The sequence below is a fragment of the Sinohyriopsis cumingii genome, chromosome 1 (assembly GCF_028554795.1).
Source record: "Sinohyriopsis cumingii isolate HCF-2022 chromosome 1, ASM2855479v2, whole genome shotgun sequence".
Lineage (NCBI taxonomy): Eukaryota > Metazoa > Mollusca > Bivalvia > Unionida > Unionidae > Sinohyriopsis > Sinohyriopsis cumingii.
The window spans coordinates 113,437,213-113,462,944 of record NC_142961.1 but is presented as its reverse complement, the minus strand read 5'-3'; the positions used below and the strand labels follow the sequence as shown (position 1 = coordinate 113,462,944).

Genomic DNA, 25,732 nt, shown 5'->3' with positions numbered 1-25,732 from the left:
TATAACAAATAATTTATTTCCCTGGAAAAATACTATAAAAATAAAAAAAATAAGAACTTACGGTTTTAAGAATCAAATCCAAAAATAATCCAAGAATAATCCATGAATAAAATTTTAGAAGTCCTAATAATGAAATGTTCTAATGAATTCAAGTTCGAGTCCCAACAAAGAATCAAAGATGGAAGGCGATGATGTATGCTGTAAACTGTACTGTGTTGAAGTCTACAGTTCTTTGTAGAAACAAGAACTATCACTCTGGTTCTGGAAATCCGAATAAATGTTTTAAGAAACATCTTTGTTCAAGAATTCTGTATGAGCACAAAAAATTTCCAGAGAAACAAATTAATCCTTTTGAATCCAATTAATCTGAAGAAAAATTAACATATAACACAAAAGCTGGCTAAAACAGAAGGAAACGACTTGACATCAAGTGTTTTTAAGCCCAGACTGTGATTATTTCTCTAAAACAATGGTGTAAAACTTGAATTTTATGCCCTGGATAAGGGTCATATGGTCATGTTTACATCTAACAAATCATGTAGCCCCTTATATCCTTGATAAGAACCAATCATTTTACTCTGAGAATAAAAGTGTTTTTACTTTACTAAAAACTATTTACAGGTCTAGGGTCACATATTTAATACAGCCTCAATCTCACTCTTATTAGTCCCACAATAAAAATAAAAAAAGAACTTGCCAACGTGACTGTTACTTATTTTGAATCAAGGTCAGGAACCAGGTCAGCTTTATGTGTTTATTAAAATGAAAAGTCATGGTCAAACTATTTTCTGGAAAAGTATCGAGTTCCTAATAAAGAGAACTACATTATTTTGACATATAATGAAATTTTAAAAAAATTAAAAGATTTTAAAACTTACAAACAATTAATTTAGCTATAAATCAAATATCCATAACACAGCATATATATTGCAGTTAATATGCTTTCATGAGATCTCAGTTCTCCAAGGCAATTGATGTCATTCATCCCAATGTAATAGACTTAAGAATTAGCTTTTAATTACAGGAAGAGCAGAATGATTCACATGTATGCATGAGGGAGAGCAAGAATGGAGATAAAAGGACAGGTTGTTTAATTAATATGATACCTTGCTTTTTACCTATCAAGTTTCAATAACATGACTATTTTGACTTATTTCTAATCAAAATTTTCAAATATAGATTTCATAGCAGTATTGTTCATAAAGAAATGTCACATCTGTTAGAATATGTGTGAGAATGAGCTGTTATAAATATCTTTGTCTGACAATTTTCATGGAAAGATCTAAAAATTAAATTGAGCAGGAAATCAGTGAATATGTAACATCCTTTATCAATTAAATGTACATGCAGTACAACAACTATGTATAGAGATATAAGTTTACCAATAAGGGTTGAACTAAACATAAATCTGAAAAAAGATTTGCTATAGAACACAATAAAATAGTAGCAAATAAATAATAAGTCACATGTACATATACAACAAAATGTTGTGGATAATATTTTGTAAAAATATCGTGTATTAAACACTTACACTAGCAGCAGTTTTGGATAAATGTTGCTTTGTTTTTTATAAATATAAATACCGTGATCCTATATTTAACTATCAATAAAATAAAAGAGTAAAATGTAAAATGATGAAATATGTCATGTATATAATGATATATAAAATGATCCCTAGCCACTCTAACACTGCTGACGAAATGATCATACAAGTACATTTCTTCACTCTAACAGTGCTGACGAAATGATCATACAAGCACATTTCTTCAGTCTAAAAGTGCTGACAAAATGATCATGCAAATATATTTCTTCACTCTAACAGTGCTGATAAATGATCATACAAATACATTTCCTCACTGCAACAGTGCTGATAAATGATCACACAAATACATTTCCTCACTGCAAAAGTGCTGATAAATGATCACACAAATACATTTCCTCACTCTAACAGTGCTGACAAAATGATCACACAAATACATTCCACCAGTGCTGATAAAATGATCATGCAGATACATTCCACCAGTGCTGACAAAATGATCGTAGAGATACATTCCACCAGTGCTGGCAAAATGATCACACAGATACATTCCACCAGTGCTGACAAAATGATCACACAAATACATAGTATATATCTTCTCTCTGTCTATATAACTCTGCTAATACACTGAGGACATCTTTGCTAAATAAAGATGTAATGATAAAGAGTTCAACAAGAGGTCAAAGTTAGCCCTGCTGCCCAAAATGTCTCACATGGCTGACTTCAACCAAGCAGCCAAATACAAACTGTGTAGGCCAGTAATCTGATTCATGATAAATAATGGATGCAGTGTCATACCCAAGGTTTACTTGACACTATGAGCAAATTAATTTAAAGGATTGATATTTTGTGGAGAAGTTTTATATTTTTTAATGCCAAGTGTATGGTGCTAAATGTTAGTAAGATTCTATACTATTACAAAAATTCAGAAGAATCCTGTTTCTTGCCTGCTTAATGTGGCATAATCCAAATACCTTACATGGTCAATACAGCAAGAAAGTAGGTCACTGTTATTTAACAGTGTGCCACTGTGGTGATTAATATATCTAACATAACTAAAGTATTTAAATATAAGTATTTAAGCAACTGAGCTAAACACAAAATGAACATAATTGCAAGAGCATGAACAGCATATCAGTGTGACCAACGTTTGTCTATGTGAGTAGTACTCTCTAAAATGAATACACCTATCAAGTTTCATGAAGGTAGATCAGTCAGAGAAACTGAGGTAAATGTAAAACCTGTGTTGACACCAATTACAACAATAATACTGAAAGGTTATCCCTATGTCTCACCTATAATTTGCATGCAAGGCAATAATAACAGAGCAGTTTATTGTAAATTAATTGGGCTACAGTTGATAGGTATTAATATTATAGCAACATAACTTGGATAATAAATTTTACCAAAGTATACAAGATGGTGCTCAAAGCCTTCAATCATACAAAACAAGAAATCTTCCACAAAGTATGACCCAGGGCTATTTTTGTTATCTCTTTTCCCCAGTACGTAACTGTCATGCACACATACACCCCTATCTACTATCCCTGGAGAATATAATCAAAATTTTATACAGTTCTGCACATGTCTGGAACTATCCCCAATATATCTCAAAGCTTGCATGTTTATCAGTTATAGGAACAGTTCATAACATGGGCAAATGGACCAATACATGTAGGGACATAGGGACAGTTCATAACATGGGTAGATGGACCAATACATGTAGGGACAGTTGATAACATGTTTAAAAGGACCAATACATGTAGGGACAGTTCATAACATGGGTAGATGGACCAATACATCTAGGGACAGTTCATAACATGGTTAAAAGGACCAATACATGTAGGGACAGTTCATAACATGGTTAAATGGACCAATACATGTAGGGACAGTTCATAACATGGGTAGATGAACCAATACATGTAGGGACAGTTCATAACATGGGTAGATTTACCAATACATGTAAGGACAGTTCATAACATAGGTTGATTTACCAATACATGTAGGGATAGTTCATAACATGGTTAAATGGACCAATACATGTAGGGACAGTTTATAACATGAGTAGATTTACCAATACATGTAAGGACAGTTCAAAACATGGGTAGATTTACCAATACATGTAGGGATAGTTCATAACATGGTTAAATGGACCAATACATGTAGGGACAGATAGATGGATGCAAATGAGCAGATACAATTCCATTTTTTAAAAATAAAGCACTGATAGAGCAATCTTCTTACAGTCAAGATCTTTACATTTTGCATAAATTTGTGCACGTAAGGTATTCAATATATCAGATAATTCTTCTATAATTATCTCATGAATGATCAATAAAATTTTCCACACAAAGAAATGTCAAATTTGAGAAGTGAAATGCATGGTTATGACTTCTTTATTAAAAAAACACATAAATGTATAAATTATGGACATTGCATATTAGTCACTCACTTTCCTTGTTTGTTCAACTCTGCACCTCTAAATGAACAAACTTCAGGAACTTACAAAAACATCTACCTTGTTATGAAAAACAACTCCTTTGGCTTTTACACTGAATTTCCCTTTCTCAAAGACAATGGTGAATAAATAAATGCTTTGTTTGGTATAAATGTAAAACAAAAAATTAAATACTATGTTGAAAATACAATTTTCTCAGTATATATTTAAAGCAAATATAAATGATACCAGATACCATCATCACTGAACAAAAATGCTGTTTTGATGTGTGTAAAATTCTGAAAGGAATACATGTGAATGAATAAAATGACTTTCTGTAAGAATATATTTAAATGTATAAAAGGACTTTCTTTCAGATTTAGCATTATACACATAAGCAGTATAGATAAAAAAACACTGTAACATAAGGGAATAGATTTTCTCTATTTAGAGAAATTGTTTTTGCATAGACATAATTCTACATTATCATTTGAGAGGCATGAAATGAGATCCATGAATCAATTAATGAAATCAATGCTCAGAAAATATCTCATTAAATTTGCAGCAAATGTAAAATGTATATAAGAAACTGTTGTAAATATCAATAAAAAAAGTGATGAAAACGTTACTTTCCTATTATACTATTTGAAATTATTTCTTATATTTTAAGTTTTATCACATATTGACCTCCCTTTCTGTAACATGATAACTGGAGTCCAATACCAATGACCACATTATCTACAAAACTTGATGAAATGCACATGTCTTTGTTAAAAAAGGAGAGGGTTGATATACATAGATAGAGAAAATGCCAAAATAACAGTATTATAACTGGGTACCTACTAATTTATGTTTAGTCTCAATGGGTATGCACTGACTGACAATTAGTCTCAACAGGTATTCACTAACTGACGTTAGCCTCAGTGGGTATTCACTAACTGACGTTAGCCTCAGTGGGTATGCACTAACTGACATTAGTCTCGATGGGTATGCACTAACTAACATTAGCCTCAATGGATATGCACTGACATTAGCCTCTATGGGTATGCACTAACTGATGTTAGCCTCAGTGGGTATGCACTAACTGACATTAGTCTCAGTGGGTACATACTAACCAACATTAACCTCAATGGATATGCACTGACATTAGCCTCTATGGGTATGCACTAACTGACGTTAGCCTCAGTGGGTATGCACTAACTGACATTAGTCTCGATGGGTATGCACTAACTAACATTAGCCTCAGTGGGTACATACTAACCAACATTAGCCTCAATGGATATGCACTGACATTAGCCTCTATGGGTATGCACTAACTGATGTTAGCCCTTATGGGTATACACCAACTGACATTAGCCTCAATGGGTATGCACTAACTGACATTACCCTCTATGGGTATGCACTAACTCATATTAGCCTCTGGGTATGGATTAACCAACATTAGCCTCAATGGGTATGCACTAACAACATTAGCCTCAATGAATATGCACTAACTGACATTAGCCTTTATGGGTATGCATTAACTGACATTAGTCTCAATGGGTATGCACTGACATTAGCCTCAATTGGTATGCACTAACTGACATTAGCCTCAGTGGGTATGCATTAACCACCATTAGCCTCTATGGGTATGCATTAACTGACATTAGCCTCTATGGGTATGCACTAACTCACATTAGTCTCAATGGGTATGCATTAACTGACATTAGTCTCAATGGGTATGCACTGACATTAGTCTCAATGGGTATGCACTAACTGACATTAGCCTCTATGGGTATGCACTAACTGATATTAGCCTCTATGGGTATGCACTAACTTATAATTAGTCTCAATAGGTATGCATTAACTGATAATTAACCTTAATTGGTATGCACTAGCTGAAAATTAGTCTTAATGGGTATGTACTAATTGATAATTAGCCTCAATGGGTATGCACTAACTAACAAAAAAGAGCCAAAAGCAAGAATGATTATGAAATGTCAATAGGTCACAAAATGTACCAAAACAATTAAAAAAATCTTGATAAAAGATTCTGATTTAAAAAATCGATATACTTTTTTTTAAAGAAATAAAAAGAACAATACAGTTTCTTGATAAATGATAGCTGATGTCTAAAATATTTCCAGATGAGCAACGTCTATGTGAAAGAATTATCAATCTAAACCTCTCAAGTCTAATATAATTGTCATTTCTCTCTAACAAACAAATTATGATCAAAGAAAAATGTATCCCCATTTATGTTTACTCTAAGTAACTTTCACAAATTTGTTTTAAAAAAGAACGTGCAAAAGAAGATAAGAGGAAATGTGAGAAGAACATTTTTTGTAACAATGTGTCTGCACTTATTTTAGAACAAATGTTGTGAAAAATCAAAAAAGAGTTTACCTTTGTTATTCTGTTTGGTTTAACTTGGACATATTTTGTTTTCATGTTGAACCACCAAACAGGTGAAACTATGAAAAAGTTTAAAATTTGTACAAATGAAATAGCATACAAGAGCCAATAAATCTTGCACCTGGAGCCTAGGAGTTACCAGAATGCTGGGTCTAGGATATCATATGTTGAAGTCAGGAAACCCATACAGCATCTATATGATACTGTTATACTTTAAAAAAAAATACCTTCAAATTTTCTTTTTTGATGGATGATAATTGTTAATGACATACAAGAAAGTGAAAGGATTGTTTTCAAGCTGAAAATTTCACATTCAAGTGCAAGTCATTGTCTTCTTTGGGATAACTACATTTAGACTTAGTTTTTATTTCTTTCTTGGTAGTCCACTGGGATAACATTTAATTGTGAAATTTTGCCAACTCTGAAATTTCAATTAATTCTGTATTTGTATTTAACTACTGGTATTGTTGTTATCTGCAATCAATGGTAGCAATGTGTTCCTAATTTTTGAAGTCAGACCTAAGTAATATAAATTCTGAATGTTATTGTTATTGTTATTGTGTTAGGGTTTAATGCCATTTTTCAGCACATGATAGGCTATACATGGCGGCCAGTATTAATGGTGGAGGAAGAACCCCGGAAAACCCCGGAAAGAACCACCGACCCACGAGAAGCTACTGGCAAGCTTTCTCACATACCCACACTGGCTGAATCTGAGATTCGAACCCACGCAGACAGAGGTGAGATGGCAGTGATCCGTAACGGAGAGCGCTTTAGACCACTCGGCCACTCGGGGCCCCAATTCTGAATGTACTTTCAAAATAAATTGTAATTCAAATATCATCAACAAAGACAGTGAATAGCTTCAGAGTCTTAGCTCAATGATATGTGCTTGTTCAAAAAGTACTACATGTGCACTGAATCAATGCTAACTTCATCTAAAAAATGTAAAAATTGGGGAAACCTAAAAAGTTATAAGCCTTAAAATAGCTACATTTAGTAAGAATCATTGAATATTTTGAAGAAATCCTATACTGATGCTTGAGATTTTGATAATAATTTTATTTCAGGTTTCCGTGGATTTGTTCATTTTCAAAATGCATATTTTCCAAAAGACAGTTTGAAATTGGAAGAAAATTCAAGAACTTCCATACTTAACATGCTATTACGTCATCTGTGTTTTCCTTGACTAACAAGAAAAAAAAAAGTTTAATTTTTAATTTCATCATGCTAATGCACATATAATCAAAATGTTGTATGCATTCAATGAAATAATTTAATGAGATTGAGGAAGAGATTAAGACAAGTCCACATTAAGTATGAGTAAATCAGCTTAGGTTCTTGTGGTGATCTCGTGGTGTTGTCCCTGCTCTTTTTTTTGCAAGAACATTATTGGGGTCAGGCTGATTGAGGGCGTGGAACTTCCATGCAGAACTGAACAAATCCACCTAAAATGTAGTGAAATTATACTGTTATTGTACCATGTTGATTCAAACTGTAATGACTGGACAATATCAGCTTCATTAAAAATGTTAAAATTCTGCATTATTATAAACCCACAATGAACTTTAGAAGACCTGTCTTGCACTAAACATACCACACCCATTTTTTGAATGTGTAATCATTGTTACTATTGGATAAATGTATACGGAATTTATTCATTTCCAAGAATATGTATAATGGTGTTGTTGCCCTGTCCCAACTTTAGATTAACCAATATCAAAGTGCCAACATGGCACTGCTAATATGATTTTGAAATCAAAGTCATGAACTAAAATATTTGAAATTATTTAGCAATTTCAATTTGTGCAAAAAGACAAAGATTCAAATTGTTTCATAAAGTCAACATTTCACTACATAGGTAAATTCATATCTTCATTAAGATCATTCAGGCAGCACCTAACATATTTACTCACTTATAAGTTGAGTCCAACTGCAAATTGCACAGACTCAGATCTGCCATCGCATAATATGCCAGATTTGGGTCTGTGCAGTTTTTTAGAGTAATCAGTAGAACATATAGCATATACCCTGGTCTGCAGGCACATTATGCTAAGGCAGATCAGGATCTTTGTTGTTTGCAGTCTGACTTGACTGACAAGTGAGTATATATGGTAACATAATTAAGAGAACTGGAGAAATTACTTTACTTTGAGAACAGGAAATATACCAGATAAATTTAGTACATCACTGTGACTATGATAAATTCTCGAGTTCTGATTGGCTAATGAGATCTATTATTTTAAGACAGTAGGTATTTTACCTTGATTCTATACTTGACTAAGGTAATTATATTTGTTCCAATGGGCATTTTTGCCAAGCACCAATGTTATATAGCATGTCATATCTTGTGATGTACTAAATCTATTAATGCCTTCTCCCTTGGAAATAGCCATTTAACAGTATCGTCCAGCGGAGTATTATGCCCTCGCCTTTAACTCAGGCATTATACTTTGCCAACCAACTTTGTAGGAGAATGATTCTCCCAGAAAAACACAATAATATAATCATAAAAGCCAATGAAATGTGATAACTTAAAATACTGGAATGATTATAAATTCATCCAATAGCCATTCTTCATAAAAATGCAACAACACCATTATACATATTCTTGGAAATGAACACATTCCATATACATTTATCCAATAGTAACAATGATTACACATTCAAAAAATGGGTGTGGTATGTTTAGTGCAAGACAGGTCTTCTAAAGTTCATTGTGGGTTTATAATAATGCAGAACTTAAACATTTTTAATGAATCTTTAACTCATTTTGAAAGCTTTTTGAATGTCATTTGATACAGTCCTCAATCAAGAATTTATTTACTGTGTTAAAGAATACAAATTTAATGCAACCATAAAATCACTGAAAAGTTAAGTAAACTGCACCACATAACATGAGAAGGATCCATCTAAATACATTCTAACTTTCAGGTGTTAGTGATGATTTATCTATCATACATTCTAACTTTCAGGTGTTAGTGATGATTTATCTATCATACATTCTAACTTTCAGGTGTTAGTGATGATTTATCTATCATACAACATAAAATATGATTTTGAAATCAATTCTACAGTAACACTCAAAGTCATGAACTAAAATATTTGAAATTATTTAGCAATTTCAATTCGTGCAAAAAGACAAAGATTCAAATTGTTTCATAAAGTCAACATTTCTAACTGTAAATAAGTCAAAATCACAAACTTTAACAAAAAGCAGCAAAGTGATTTGTATGTCTATTACTGAAATTTGCTGTATCTTGTAATTAAAAAAACTTTCATTTCATCTAGTGTTTTATTATTTCTTAGACTGATTGAAACATTTTGCTGCATAATGTACACTCAGTGATGAACAATGGACAACTAGATCAGCTGATCATCATATACTGTACATACTCACTTATAAGTTGAGTCACACTGCAAACAAAAAAGATCCAGATCTGCCATACCATCATGTGCCTGCAGATCAGAGTCTACTATTTTGTTCTACTGATTACTCGTAGCAAACTGCACAGGCTGCAATCTGCTGGTGCATTATGCAATGACAGATCTGAGTCTGTGCAGTTTACAGTTGGACTTATAAGCAAGTATATATGGTATATTTTAGGCTTGAAGTCATAAAAGCAAATCACAGACCGTAATCTGACATTACATCATGCAACAGTGGATCTCTGTCATGTATGTCTGAAGTTGGGCACATATTACACACACACTAGGGATCGAGAATTCACAGTGTTTGCTAGACATGTCCAGTAGATCAAAGGTTTTGACCAGCACATAGTCTGAGCAACCAGACATCAGTAATAAAAGTTTTCAAACATTATTATATCAATTGGTCTCAGATTTGACAAAAATAAACACTATAACAATGTAAAATTCAAAGTTTACTAGGTCTACTTATCAGATTGTATTTTTTGTCAAACAATTAATAAAGATGTTACTGACTAAGCTTAATTCAGTGCTCACTAGTCTACTTTACAAATTGTCTCTTTTTTGGAAAATTAATGGCTGACTAAGCTTGCTTGGTCATTATGTTTTCCTGTTTAATCTATTGCTACAAACCACAAGACAAAACAGGTGTGAAAGCTTATCTCCTGGACTTATCAAAAACCATATCAATGAATGATTGCCCTTGGGACTGTATTACAGATATTACATGCATGGTTTGTGTTGGAGTGTATCAGCATATGCTAACTTTACAACAAAATACCTAGGCCTGAATTATGAAAACAAAATACTATCCACAATAAATAACTTTTGTTACCATCCTCCAAAACTTACTTTGAGACATTATCAAATAAAACTACACCATTCAACTTTACTGGAAATGCCAGTTAATTATGTGTTATATATTTTTGAGGTTATAAGTCAGCCTGTTGTCAAGTGATAATTCATTTTTAAAAACAGTAGAGTGGACTAAAATTATATGTTGGTGACATTCTAGAGCATTGTGGTTTTTAAAAAATATATATTTTATAAACAATTAGTTCAAGAGGAAACTTAAGTTAATCATGGGAGCATGATACACTAAAACAGCAGCAAATCTGAACTGAAATTGACAGATTTTCTAGTCCATTTTAGAATATGGTATATCAATGTCTTCATTTTTGTCACAACTTATTATATCTCCTTTGAATGTTTTTATATCAAATATAACAAATATATGGCTACTATCTTAATTCTCAGGAAAAAATGGCCAGCAAGAGCCATTAGAATATCAGGATCATTGACTTTCAAAATATCATATAGACAGGTGCCCTGTCCCAACTTTAGATTAACCAATATCAAAGTGCCAACATGGCATTGCTAAATATGGGTCAGGCTGGGGACTATATCATGAGACAGTATTTTGCTAGGTACATGTAATATGATTGGTCAGTTTGATCACCTGTGTATAAATGCAGTCTACATCACATCTCAATGATGCATCACAAACAAATGGACTAACTCACTATGGTGTGACACAAGAGATGTTATTTTGGCATGCAAACATTGACATGTCCCTATTCACTACCATGCTATGCATTTCTTCAATTTGAATTACTTTCTATCATTTAGATGACTGTGAGGTTTGTATAATATTGCCTCTCATGAACAATTTAAATGTAAAGTGTTTAATTTAGTTTCTTCATAACTTCTACTGAGACCCATCAAAAGCAATCTGTTTTTAGACACATATTGGGGACCAATCACACTAGTTTTATAAAGACAGAGTACATTCAAACATATGGTACTTAAGTGCTTATATTGAAAAGTGCGGGTAAATGAGTGCTTGAGTAAAGAACTACTCCCGAATTGTACTGATACTTACTGGAATGATATGGTCCTTCTTGTTGTCTTTTTCTAGTTTTTCAATCTCTTGTGGTGAAAGAATAGGCAGTCTCACCCATTGAATGACATGTTTTGTCACTTCACTCACAGCTTTTTTCAATACAACCTGAAATATAAGTCAAATAAATACTTTGCACAGATTATGTTATTCACAAACTGGCATCTATGTATTATCTTAAAAGGGTCCATGTACACTTGGGGATGTAAATTAGGCAAAAAAATACACCTTCATGCATGTTGTTAAAAGGTGCCTAATAAAAGCAAATCTGAAGCTAATGTGATTCAGTGGATTTGGGTTCAATTTCCACCATCAGATCTGAACAGATCACCTTGGTGACCTTGGATAATTAAAGGCACATTACTCCAATTACCTGAACTCTAAATAACCAACTTATGTTGCTCTGCCATCAAACACAAAGCAAACCAATTATACAATGAAACGAAAAATAAGGGTAAGGGCCTAAACTCTGCTGAAAACAAACATCAGATAACACTCATGAAAGGTATATTTTTTTGCAACAGGTACTTTACATGTTGGTGATAAAGTGTGGACAGAAAAAAAATGGATAAAAAGATAGACAAGCAAAACAAGCAAAATTAACAACATTGCTAATGCATCTCAATGCAAGACCCAAGCTAAATGGGAAACAAAATCTTTTATAGATTAAATTTTCGGATATTTCACTCATCCTTTCCAATTACCAAAAATATCTGAAGGATTGTCTACATTTTGTTTTTCATTTCAAGAAGAAAATATGCATAGATAATTAGATTCTACTCAATGAGTTTCCTCTCACATCTTAATGTACATTACATTAAAGCATAAATATCATATACTATCATAATCTATTAAGGCACCACAAGATAGTAATAAGACAGTATATCCCCTAGCAATGTTGTGCTGACAATCTGAACTATATCCTGAGTATCGTAAAATACCATATATGCTCACTTATAAGTCAGGTCTGAGTACAAACTGCTTAGACCCAGATCTGCCATTTCATAATACACCAGCAGGTCTATGAAGTTTGTTAAAAGTAATCAACAGAACAAACACCACAGACCATGATCTGCTGGTGCATTATGTTGACAGGTGATCAGGATTTATACTTACTGCAGTTGGACCTGTCTTATAAGCAAGTATATATGGAATTTGTCAATCATTCAGAAAATCATCTTTTCAGAAAATTGTTCCCTGAAAGAGTTAGTATTAAAGTACATACCGAATTTACTGCTGCCCATTCCTTGATATATCTGAGTATATCTGCCTCGTCCATCTGTAGATTGTCACTTTTCATTATTTCTACAAGGGCATCCTCAGATAACTCTTGGAAAGCTTTAGATTTGAATACATTCTAGAAAGAATAACATTAAATCTGTCATTTCTTTACTGGAAAATCCCTTTTAAAAATGTATCAGTGACCTATTTGAGATATTCACAAATATCTGCAGAACAACAAAAAAAATGCAGAGAAACAAATTATGGAATAGGAGAAAAATAAAATACAAAAAGTGTTGAATGCAGCCCCATCACATAGAAGAGTTTATTAAAAAATGTTAATAGAAAATACATAATTTTACTTTTTAAAAAAAACTATGTGTGGAGTTTACCTAGCACACATACCGATTTAGACTTTGTCATATTTAAATAAATTTCAAAAACATTTTCTAAAAATAGTTCTGCTTGGCATTTATACCTTATTATTAAATACTGCAGAGTAGGAATGAGAAATTAAAACAATTCATATGCAAAATTGGCCTCTTTATGAAAGAGTTTCGCATTTTTTAAATTTAAGAACAACTCAAATTAAATTCCTCTTAAAAGCAAAATGAAGTCCAACTAAAAATGCAAAAATCTGTTGTGCTATTTGGCAACTTTTTAATTCTGAATATTTCCACAAAGTTTTGAAGCTCAATTTTGAGAAGTTAAAAATGTATAGTGCTTTGATTTCTTGTTAAATATAAATATAGCAATATCTTGGGTTCAACATTCAGTCAAAAAGCTATAATAAATTTTAAAAGCTAAGAATTATTTTAAAACGAAAAAAGATCATATGAATAAAACAACTATATAGAAGATTATCTATTAAATGAAAAATATATAATCCTCAGAAACAAAAATTTTATTATTATTATCATTATTATTATTATTACTATTATTATTATTACTATTATTATTATTATTATTATTATTATCATAGTATTACATGTCATAATCATTATATCAGGTATTTTATTACATACTTCTATTTGTGACACAAGGATATTGCATAGCAACACATGTTTTGCATCTCTTCAATCCTGGATTCCATCCCCAATTCCATCACATACAGTATTAAATGTTCACAATCCATAATCAGTCATGGTTGCTTAACCTCAAAGACCACCTCATTCAAATAATTAAGGTGAAGGCCTCGTAATAGTACCCAATCTGACCACCTCATACCAATACCTAAGCTAACCAACTCGTACAAATACTGATGATAACCACCTCATTTCAATACCTATGCTGACTACCCCATTCCAATACATATCCTGACCACCTCATACCAATACCTAAGCTGACCACTGTAAGCCAATACCTAAGCCAACCATCTCATACCAACACCTAAGCTAACCACCTAATACCAATACCTAAGCTGATCACCTCATGCCAATATATAAGCTGACTACCTCATGCCAATACCTAAACTGACCATATGATGCCAACAATTATGCTGGCCACCTTATTCCAATACATAAGCTGATCACCTCATACTAATATATATGCTGGCCACCTCATACCAATACCTAAGCCAAACAATTCATGCCAATATATAAGCTGACTACCTTATGCCAATAACTAAACTGGCTATTCATTCCAATACCTAAACCGATCCCTTCATACCAATACCTAAGATGATCACTTCATACCAATACCTAAGATGATCACCTCATATTAATATCTATGCTAACCACATCTTACCAATATCTAAGCCAACCACCTCATACCAATACCTAAACCAATCACCTAATACCAGTACCAAAGCTGACCATCTCATGCAAATACCTAAGCTGAGCCACTTCATGCCAATATAAAGCTGACCACCTGATGCCAATAACTAAACTAGCCACTCATTCCAATACCTGAGCTTATCACTTCATACCAATACCTAATCTGATCACTTCATATGGATACCTAAGCTGATTAATTCATACCAATACCTAATCTGACCACCTCGTATCAATACCTCATCTGATCACTTCATATGGATACCTAAGCTGATTAATTCATACCTATACCTAATCTGATGACCTTGTACCAATACCTCATCTGATCACTTCATATGGATACCTAAGCTGATTACTTCATACCAATACCTAAGGTGACCAAAGTACCAAGTTTAAATTGTTACAATGTTGTGCAACAGATGAAAATAAATACATAATTAAACTTAAACCATACATCTGTATGTTGTTCAATAAAGGTCAGTGATGATGTCTTAAGGTTTTCCTGTCCGTAAGTGACAGCTGCCTGCATACAGTCACATGCATTCTGTACCCCCAGGTTCTCTTCCAGATACTCACAGCACACCTGAAATAAAAAGTGCAGTTATGCAGCATGTTTTCTTTTTAAATTTAAATACATCATATTTTACTTTCATGTTATAGCAGGTGCATATCTGTCATCTTAACAGTGAAACATTGCCACTGACAAATAGACAAATCTATTTTAAAATTTACTTTAACACAAATGTACAGAAACTTCCAAAGAAATCCATGTTCCCATGGAACTCAATATGTTAGTCAAAGTACAGGAAGGCTTCAAGGTTGATTATTGTATGCAAACTGATTCAGTAACCATCACCAATGAATACATTATTTTTCTTCCTATTATTATTATAATCTAAAGCTTACCATATATACTACCTTATAAGACAAGTTCAACTACAAACTGCACAGACCCAGATATGTCATCATATAATGCACTGTCAGATCTGGGTCTGTGCAGTTTGTTAGGAGTAATCAGTAGAACAAACAATACAGACCCTGATCTGCAGGTACATTATGCTACAACAGATCATACATATATAATCTATATTGTTTGCAGTTTGACTCAACTTATAACCAAGTATATACAGTAATAGCCATCGAGGTATTTAATGAAAATTTGGGAATAGCATTACTAGTATCATTAATACCTATAGTCATTACAAGTTATATTTTTCAATAATTATAGGTTACTGCTTTTGTATGGAAAAATATGAACAAGTTTTTCTGAGCAATACTGCATAATGTTATCACTGCAGTACTACTCAGAAAAAAAATGAGTTCATTATTTTCCCATTCAAATATAGTAACCTTTTTATTATATACTCATTTTGATTTTCTGTCTAAGGTTGAATAATAAAAAGAATACTACAATAAACAAAGTATTGAATTTATGCTAGATTCCAAGGTAAATACACAACTGTATGTTCAACAATTCCTGTAACAGTATTCATGCACACACAGCACTGCCCAGGGACCTTTTAACTTGGTAGCATATTGAATGCTCAGTCTTTTACTTAAAAAATAAATCTTATTTTTGTCTACTTATAATTAAAAATTAGAGTCATGCTGTTTATGAATGTACCATGAAACAACTTTTCCATTTGGTTTGGAATAGAAGGATTTTATTTGTCTGTTTATCCAACTAAATTCTAGTTGTGATGGACTGGATTTATTAGATTAGTCAATTCTAAATGATGCACATATGACTGGAGGCATTAGCCTTGATGTGTTTCTGTTCTATAATTGATGGTCTAGAATCACAAGGTGAGAAAAAATATGAATTCTTTATATATAAAAAATATGCAGGATTAAATATTGTTTGAAAGGGAACATCACCTTCATTTTGCTTTTCAGCACAGTAAAAAGAATGCTATTTCTGTTGGAAATGAAGTAAAATTACAGTACAATTTGTGGATCAATTTTGGGAGACCACTTGATAATGAAGTACATTATGCATATAATTCTAATACCACTTAATGAAATGGGGTCTATGACAATATTTACCTTATAACCAGAACAGTGTTATAATGATGGGACTTATAGTGAGACCACTTTATAATTAAATACATTATGCATACGATTCTATTAACATTAAATAAAATGCAGTCCTTGACCATATTTACCTTATAACAGGGTATGTTAAATGTAAGTTCCTTATAGAGAGACAGTACTCTATCATTAATAACATCACCAATACAATACAACCATTATTATCTGAATTCCTCTGCAAATAAACAGGAATTTGGATGAATGAATCAGACACAAAGTTTGCAAATTTTGAGGAACATGCATGTACGTGGCCAGATACAAAACTGAAAATCCAGACAAACATGATTTATATCAAGAGTTTCTACCATTAGAACCTAGCAATCTTCCATTGGTATCTAACAATCTACCATTGGTATCTAACAATCAGAATTAATTACATGCCAAAAAATGTATGATTCTATAAGACACCTACGTAAGTGGCAAAAGTGCTTGTACGGCTAAACTTTCTTACCCTTCGCAAATCATCTAGTCCAAATTCCAATGATGTTGCTAGCATTTCAATTGCCTGTTAAAGAGAAATGAGAAATAACACTTTCAGAGGATATATAACTTTATTTACTTGTGTATAAATGATATTAATAAAGGATAAATTACCTTAATTACTTGTGTATAAATGACATTAATAAAGGATAAATTACCTTAATTGCTTGTTTATAAATGACATTAATAAAGGATAAATTACCTTAATTACTTGTGTATAAATGACATTAATAAAGGATAAATTACCTTAATTGCTTGTTTATAAATGACATTAATAAAGGATAAATTACCATAATTACTTGTGTATAAATGATATTAATAAAGGATAAATTACCTTAATTACTTGTGTATAAATGACATTAATAAAGCATAAATTACCTTAATTACTTGTGTATAAATGCCATTAATAACTGTGTATAAATGTCGTTAATAAAGGATAACTTACCTTAATTACCTGTGTATAAATGACACTAACAAAGGATAAATTATCTTAATTACTTGTGTATAAATTGCCTTCTATACAACACTGCATTTTCTTGATGTACTTAAGTAAAACAGGTCTACAACTTCAAATATAAAATTACATTCAAAATCATTCAGTACTGATTGAAGGACAAGTCAAATATGTACATAAATCATAACATCACTCCACCATTTCTGTCAAGTCAACAAATAACACTGGATGCAGTTTATGCATGGAATACACAAATATTTTATGGTTTTGGTGATTCACTTCCAGTGAAGTGCACCCTACATGTTTGACAGAAAAGGCTTAGACTTGTTCCAATTGTGATTTTATGACTTTCTACCACCATATTGTGCCAAGTGAACAAAAGTAGTTCCCAACATTGTGGCAAATATCTATCTTGACTTGGCAATAAAGGTCAAGGATGTTCTGATTGATGTGAGAAGTATGGAAGGGGAGAGAAATCCTACTAATACTAGGCTGCAAACAGGGTCTGCAGATTCTGGCACTTTAAAGAAGTACAATTTTTCAGGTAAGCTAGTATCTACATTTAACTTAATAGAAACAACAAATAATGTAACATGTTCCAGTGTACAATAGTTTACTGCTGCATGAAGGAAGAGTTTGATCCAAGGGTCTTGAGCTTTTCTCCTAAGTGTTTCAGCAAACACTAATTTCTACAGTAAACCATTATATGTAATCATTATTCAGCATCTGTTTTAAGGCAAACACCAAAACATACATTCTTCTGTTTTTGTAATCTCATTTCTTTTTTAAATGTATGATAAATATGAATATGTTAATGAAATCCATGAAAGATCTATAAAATAAATTTCAATAAAATCCTCATTAACTTACAATTTTTGGTGTCAGAGTAATACAGTTTGTATAAAGAAATTCTAGCATTGCTAGGAAGACATCAGGATTCATGTCAGACAGGACAAATGAGGAATTATCAGCGGTTCCATTTTTCTGGGATGGATCAGTAAACATGGCTTTGAACACAGTACATCTGGCTGATAGGATACAGCGATGTGCAAATATAACTTTTTTGTTGGGACCAACTAAAAATTTGATGTCACTGTAAAGAAAGAGCAAAATTATTATTGGCTTGCATCATATATGAAAAGTTATTCTTCAAAATTGTGATGAAAATGAATGTATTTGGAACTGGTTTTGTAAATAAAGACACTATAATACAGGTTAGAGAATTTTTAATTCATACTCTACGGAGATTCGAACCCAGGTCTGCAGGTAAACAGCATCCATTGCCTTGCCTGCACACACAAGCCCATATTCCCTCATGACTAACCACACATCAATGAAAAATGATCTTACTCAATTGGTATTATATATACTCGTGCATAGCAGACACACTCGCATGACGACCTAGTAATTAATTTTTATGTACCTATACAGTCATTCCGGATTCCTATGAAAGAAATCAAGTTATATAGAATTAATTATAGAGAATTATAAATATAAACCAGACAGAATGGAAAGTGCTATCCATGGATTCCTATAGAAGAAAGCTCATGCAGAATTCTTGAACATAGAAATTTCATTAGTTCAAACACTGGATTATTTCTTGTGTTTCTGTAAGGAACTGTAGACTTCAAGACAGTACAGGATACAGCATACGTCATCGCCTTCAATCTTGGATTCTTTGTCCGGACTCAAACTTGAAATCATTAGAACATTTTATTATTAGGACTTCTAGAATTTTATTCATGGATTATTCTTGGATTATTTTTGGATTTGATTCTTAAAACTAAGTTCTTATCTTTCTTTATTTGTACAGTATTTTTCCAGGGAAAAAAATAATTTGTTAAATTTCTCAAGTTTTCACTTTTTCTTGTGTTACATGACATAAGGATTGGGGGCTTCTCCGAAATTATTTTAAATTATGATAGAACATTTCAGAAAACTTTGTTTTTGAAATTTGAATTCCCCTAGTTTTTGAAATCTTTAGTGAAATCAGCAAACTTTTTCTAAAATGTCATCAAAAGTGGAAATCTTTCTTTCAAATCCTACCCAGGAACAACTAGATCTTTTCAAAAATGATGAATTGATTCAACTTGCCAGAAAATATGATCTTTCTGAGGTAACGGCTTCCTTAACAAAACAAGAAATAAGAATTATTTTGGTTCAGTATTTGGTAGACAGGAATGTTTTGGATAAAAGTACTTTGGTTTCAATCAGTAAATCTGTATCTGACACTGACACAAAAGTAAAGGAATTATAACTAAATTACAAAATGGAATTGGAGTTGAGGAAACTGGAACTTCAGAAATAAGAAAGAGAAAAACAAATGCAGTTGCAATTGGAAAAAGAACAAATGAAACCGAAGAACGAAAAAGAACAAATGTTATTACAAAAAGAACAAATAAAGTTATGATTTGAGAAAGAGGAGAGAGATCCAGGAAAGAGAGAAAGAAAAACAAATGCATTTACAAGCGGAAGAAAAATAGAAAGACAAATGCAGTTACTAAAAGACCAAATGCATTTACAAGCAGAAGAAAGAGACAAAGAAAAACAAATGCAATTACAAAAAAAAAACAAATGCAAATGCAATCAGATAAGGAAGAACAAGAGAAAGATAGGGAATATCATTTAGAATAAAACAAATGGAGCTGGCAAGTGAAAAGCATATTCACACTTCAAATCCAAATTTAAGTTTTGATCTTGCAAAGAATATTAGATTAGTGTCCCCTTTTAGAGAATATTAGATTAGTGTCCCCTTTTGAGAATTGGTCTTGATTATTATATGTGCTGAATGGTAAGGCTAGTGATATTTATAATTCACTGTCATTTCACCAAAGTGGCAACTATGATGTGGTTAAGGAATGCATCTTAAGGGTTATAAGTTAGTCCCTGAAGCTTATTGGCAACAATTCAGAAACTATAGAAAAAAGGCTGGACAAACTCATGTCAAATTTGCTAGAGAAAAAGAGCTGTTGTTCAATAGATGGTGTTTAGCCAAGAAAGTTGAATGAAATTATGAACATCTCAAACAACTTGTATTACTTGAAGATTTCAAAAACTGTGTCCATAGTGACATTAAGTCTTATCTTGATGAAAATTAGATTGAAACCTTGGAAAATGCTGCTCAAGCTGCTGATGAGTATTCTTTAACTCATAAAGTTTCTTTTGTAAAAAAGACTTCTACTCAACAGTCTTTTGGCAGACAAGTATTTCAGCCTGATACAAGCCCTTCTAAAACTCAAACTGGCACAACCTCTAAAAATCAAACTTCTGATAAGCTTGATTCAAGATCCTTGTCTCTTTCTATGTGTACCTATTGCAAGAGAAAAGGACACGTTATTTCTGATTGCTACAAACTGAAAAATAGGCATCAGAATCAAGACAGACCTATTCCAAATGCTCTCATTTCTAAGAGGTCAAGGTCATGGTCATGTATTGAAAGCAATACATTTGTTGGGTACATGTATAATAAACCCCAGTCTGATTTTATTATGGAGAATTATGAACCATTCATATCGAAGGGTTCTATATCACTCTTGGGTGATTCAGCCAATCCTATCCCTATTAAAATTTTAAAGGACACAGAAGCTACTCAGAGTCTTTTATTGTCAGGTATTTTGCCTTTTTCTGAGAAGTCTTCTTCTAATGAGAGTGTTCTTATTCAGGGAGTAGAGTACAGCTTTGTTAAAGTTCCTCTCCTTCCTCTCCATTGTGTAAATTTGTCATCAGACTTAGTCTCAGGACCTGTGACAGTCAGCACAGTGTCTGTTTTACCCATTGAGGGCATTCATTTATTACTAGGCAACAACCTAGCTGAAGACAAGGTTGTGGTTAATTCACTTGTAACTGACAAGCCTTGCTTGGATCAGAAAGTCAATGCAATTGAAAAAGAATTCCCTTGTCGTCGAACAGGAAAAAGATCCTGAGAGCTCCTGTTTGTTTCAGAGGGCCAATAGTGAAACTGAAGCTAATGAAGTTCCTGTCTGTTATTTTATTAAAAATGGAATTCTTATGAGAAAATGGAGACCTCCCAAGGAACCTAATGGTGATGAGTGGTCAGTGAACTAACAAATTGTAGTTTCAATACCTTACAGACAGGAAATACGTAGTCTGGCCCATGAAACTCCATTGTCTGGTCATTTAGGGATTAATAAAACTTATCACAAGATCTTGACTCACTTCTATTGACCAAAAATTAAAAGTGATGTTGGGAAATACTGTAGATCTTGTCATATTTGTCAAATGGTATGAAAACTCAATCAGAAAATACCCAAGGTTCATCTACAACCCATTCCTGCCTTTGACAAACCATCTAATACAATTATGGTAGATTGTGTTGGTCCCTTACCTAAGACCATGTCAGGTAACCAATACCTGTTGACTATTTTGTGTGTGTCAACAAGTCCAGAGGCAATTCACTTGAGGAAAGTAAAATCTAAAACAATAGTAAAAGCTTTGATAAAGTTATTTTACTCAATTTGGCCTTCCAAAATCTGTCCAGTCTGATCAAGGAGCGAATTTCATCTTGGGAATTGTCCAGCAAGTTATGTATGAACTGGGCATCCAAGAATTCAAATCTTCTGCCTATCACCCGGAGAGCCAAGGGGCATTAGAAAGATTCCATCAGATTTTAAAAATATGATTCAATCATATTGTTTTGATACGGGTAAAGATTGGGATGAAGGCATTCATTTACTATTGTTTGGTGTTAGGGAATCAGTTCAAGAATCTCTAGGCTTCAGTCCCTTTGAATTGGTTTTTGGACACACTGTGCATGGACCATTGAAGTTATTGAAAGAGAAACTTCTTTTGAATGAAGATACTGAAATTAATCTTCTCGATTACGTTTCCAATTTTAAGTATAAGTTGTCAAAGGCTTATGAGGTTGCAAGAGCAAATGTGCACTCTACTCAATTCAAAATGAAGTCGAGATATGATAAAAATTCGAAGGAAAGGAGTTTTCAGCCTAGTGATAGAGCCCTGGCTCTCTTGCCCATAACACAAAATCCTCTTCAGGCCAAGTATCATGGTCCCTACACAGCTGACAGGAAAATAAATGATTTAAATTACATCATAAATACTCCTGGGAGGCATAAACAAAAACAACTCTGTCATATAAACATGCTAAAGGTATATTAATTAAATAAAAAAAAAAAGATTAACTTCTTTCTCTGGAATTATTAGTACTCATGCAGAATACTTGAACAAAAAAATTTCATTAATTCAATCACTGGATTATTTCTTGTATTTCTACAAGGAACTGTAGACTTCAACACAGTACAGGATACAGCATACATCATTGCCTTACATGTTGGATTCTTCATTGGGACTCGAACTTGAAATCATTAGAACATTTTACTATTAGGACTTCTAGAATTTTATTTGTGGATTATTCTTGGATTATTTTTGGATTTGATTCTTAAAACTGCAAGTTCTTATTTTCTTTATTTTTACAGTATTTTTCCAGGGAGATAAATAATTTGCAAAATTTCTCAAAGCTTATTGTTTTCACTTCTTCTTGTGCTACTGTTTATTCAAGCCTAAACACATAATATAAGAATGCGAATGTGTCTGCTATGCACGAGTGCATATAACACTGATTGAGTAACATCATTTTTTGGTGATGTATGTTTAGTCGTGAGGGAATATAGGCTTGTGTGTGCAGGCAAGGCAATGGGTACAATTTACTTGTGGACCTGGGTTTGAATCTCCGTAGAGTATGAATTATAAATTCTCTAACCTCTATGATAGTATTATTTGTATTAAAATATTAATTCTGCCTACTATTATCAAGCATTCTTCTATAGGAATCCAGGGATAGCACTTTCTGTTCTGTCTGGTGTATATTTATAATTCTCTATCTCTCTCTCTATGTATGTGTGTGTGTGTATATATATATATATATATATATATATATATATATATATATATATATATATATATATATATATATATGTTATTATTAAAATACATTTAATTTCCAGATTAAATCAGATGATTGTGGGAAATGATCAATAAACCTACACCATATATTCCTGGTTTTCTAATGGGAGTTACTCCGATAGGATGGTACCGGTAATACTTAAAAAATGTATGTATGGTGCCATATACTTATCCTAATGTTGGGAACTTGTGATATGTGTCGCACAATGTGTAAATCGTCTTGCAAAATGGATGCTACTCCATTCTGCCACCTGTGCTCTCCAACAACAGGAGCCTATCTGAAGAATTAAAACAATGCATCTGTCACCATCTATGTTGGGGAAGTTGCAACTGGATTGTCAGTGAGAATTGGTCCACCAACATGTGTATGAAAGTACATGTTGACTGTTTAAACAATTCCAGGTGTTCCAACAAAAAGTAATAAATCAAATACATTAAAGTTTTAAAGTCAACACCTACCAAAAGCCATAAGATCTTGAGGAGAACAATGTTAACATACTTCACATTTTGACTCTTATATGCTACCATAAATTTGATCTCTTGCTTCTTGAAAACTATGGTAATCATGTGATCTGACTCTTGCATAACATCACTGGACATTATCAGACGACAAACTATTTAACCGATCTGTTACAGTGATATCTATTTTAACTAGATATAGAGTCTATTTGAGAACATGGGGTACGGATATGAAACAGTGATATTCGTGAGTGCATTTTAAAAAAAGTGTACTCGTGAGCATGAGCAATTGCAACTAGTAACTTATGGTTATCATCCAGTGTATAATCATGAAAGCACACGATAGATGGCGCTATACTATAAATAATTAAGGGGCCCGGGTGGTCAAATGGTCTATAGAGCTAGAGTTCGATTTTACCGATCACTGCCGTTTCACATCTGTCCGCGTCGGTCTCGATCAAAGTGGGTATGTGAAGGAGCTTGCCAGTAGCTTTCTGTGGGTCGGTGGTTCTTACCAGAGTTCTTTCTCCACCAGTTAAACCCAAAACAACACAATCTACATTCCAAGTTCCCTCGAAAATATAAAACTAAACAATGCGTTAATTAAATACCTGTGATCTTTGTTATTGACGAGCTTTTTCATGCACATGGCTAATTCAATAGGATCGCCTTTCATGACCTTTTCGCTAGCCATCGTTTGAGGCTTAACTTATCTCTGTTATAGGACTAAAACAATGGATATATATGATGCAGAATTTTAAAACAAGGCTCAACGCGTCTCTGTTGTCAGGAGCACCTGGAGGTTTTCGAAAGACTTCAGTATTCGCCCTTATTGTATGATATACTATTTACAAACACAATCGAAACCCGAGACGGACTATGAGCATAAGCCGTTAAATCGGGAAAATCATATCACTAACACAAGATTTTATTTTTTTTAAAAATAAGCTTGCATTAAGCAAGAACTAGCCTTTCTGATTTCTCTCTCTTGCATATAAAGATGTAAACATTTTGCACTTTGAGACCAAATGCAGAAAGTTTTATAGAATTATCCTATTAAATTAAACTAGATCAAATACAAAATTCACATATCAAATGACAATATCTCTCAAATTTATATTTAGCAAAATAATAAAATAAAATAGAGTCTAACAGTCATACTTATAATTATATTTTTATAAAGGATATACAATATATCAATTTAAATTATAAAATGTTATATAGTGCATTGGCATTAAGTCCATTAGGATACAAAGTATCTAACTTATGAATCCAGTAAGTTTCTTTTATGAGTCTATTCATGTCAGCATGCACAGTATCTATTGGCATGAAAGAAAAATCGAGTCATCATTGGCGACTCAGTCTCGAAAGAACATGCGAATAGCGCCCTTGGGGTGTTGTCTGTCTCTGTTGGCATGGTCTGCTGTGGCTATGCAGGCCTATACGTGAGTGACAGTCCCTATTGCAGTTGGTGCAGACATACTGAGAAGTCTGCGTTACTGTGGTTGCTGCCGTGTTCTTCTTTCTCTCACGTTTCTCCGCCGCCAACTGGCCTCTCCTCGCATCAGCGACTGATATGCCATTGTTTACCATCAGTCTCCAGGTGCCTCGGTCCTCG

The 25,732-nt window shown here is 32.9% G+C and overlaps 1 protein-coding gene across 1 annotated transcript; it reads right to left on the bottom strand.

Annotated features, from left to right (window-relative positions):
- Positions 1 to 24,897, bottom strand: LOC149807650 (BTB/POZ domain-containing protein 19-like). The gene is made up of 7 exons (XM_089969143.1): positions 24,726 to 24,897; positions 18,586 to 18,808; positions 17,233 to 17,286; positions 15,145 to 15,273; positions 12,923 to 13,054; positions 11,680 to 11,805; positions 1 to 7,816 (listed from the first exon to the last, which is right to left on the bottom strand). Exons 1-7 carry the CDS (start codon positions 24,806 to 24,808, stop codon positions 7,697 to 7,699), a joined length of 867 nt encoding a protein of 288 aa, XP_089825269.1. The 5' UTR covers positions 24,809 to 24,897; the 3' UTR covers positions 1 to 7,696.
- Positions 24,898 to 25,732: the final 835 nt, after the last annotated feature.

Excerpts from the sequence above, each read along its gene's own strand:
- LOC149807650 (XM_089969143.1), bottom strand. The coding sequence starts at position 24,808 with ATGGCTAGCGAAAAGGTCATGAAAGGCGATCCTATTGAATTAGCCATG. Across the intron at positions 17,287-18,585 it reads TTACTCTGACACCAAAAATT|GCAATTGAAATGCTAGCAAC; the intron begins GTAAGTTAATGA and ends TCTCTTTAACAG. Across the intron at positions 13,055-15,144 it reads TTATTGAACAACATACAGAT|AATGTATTCAAATCTAAAGC; the intron begins GTATGGTTTAAG and ends TATTCTTTCTAG.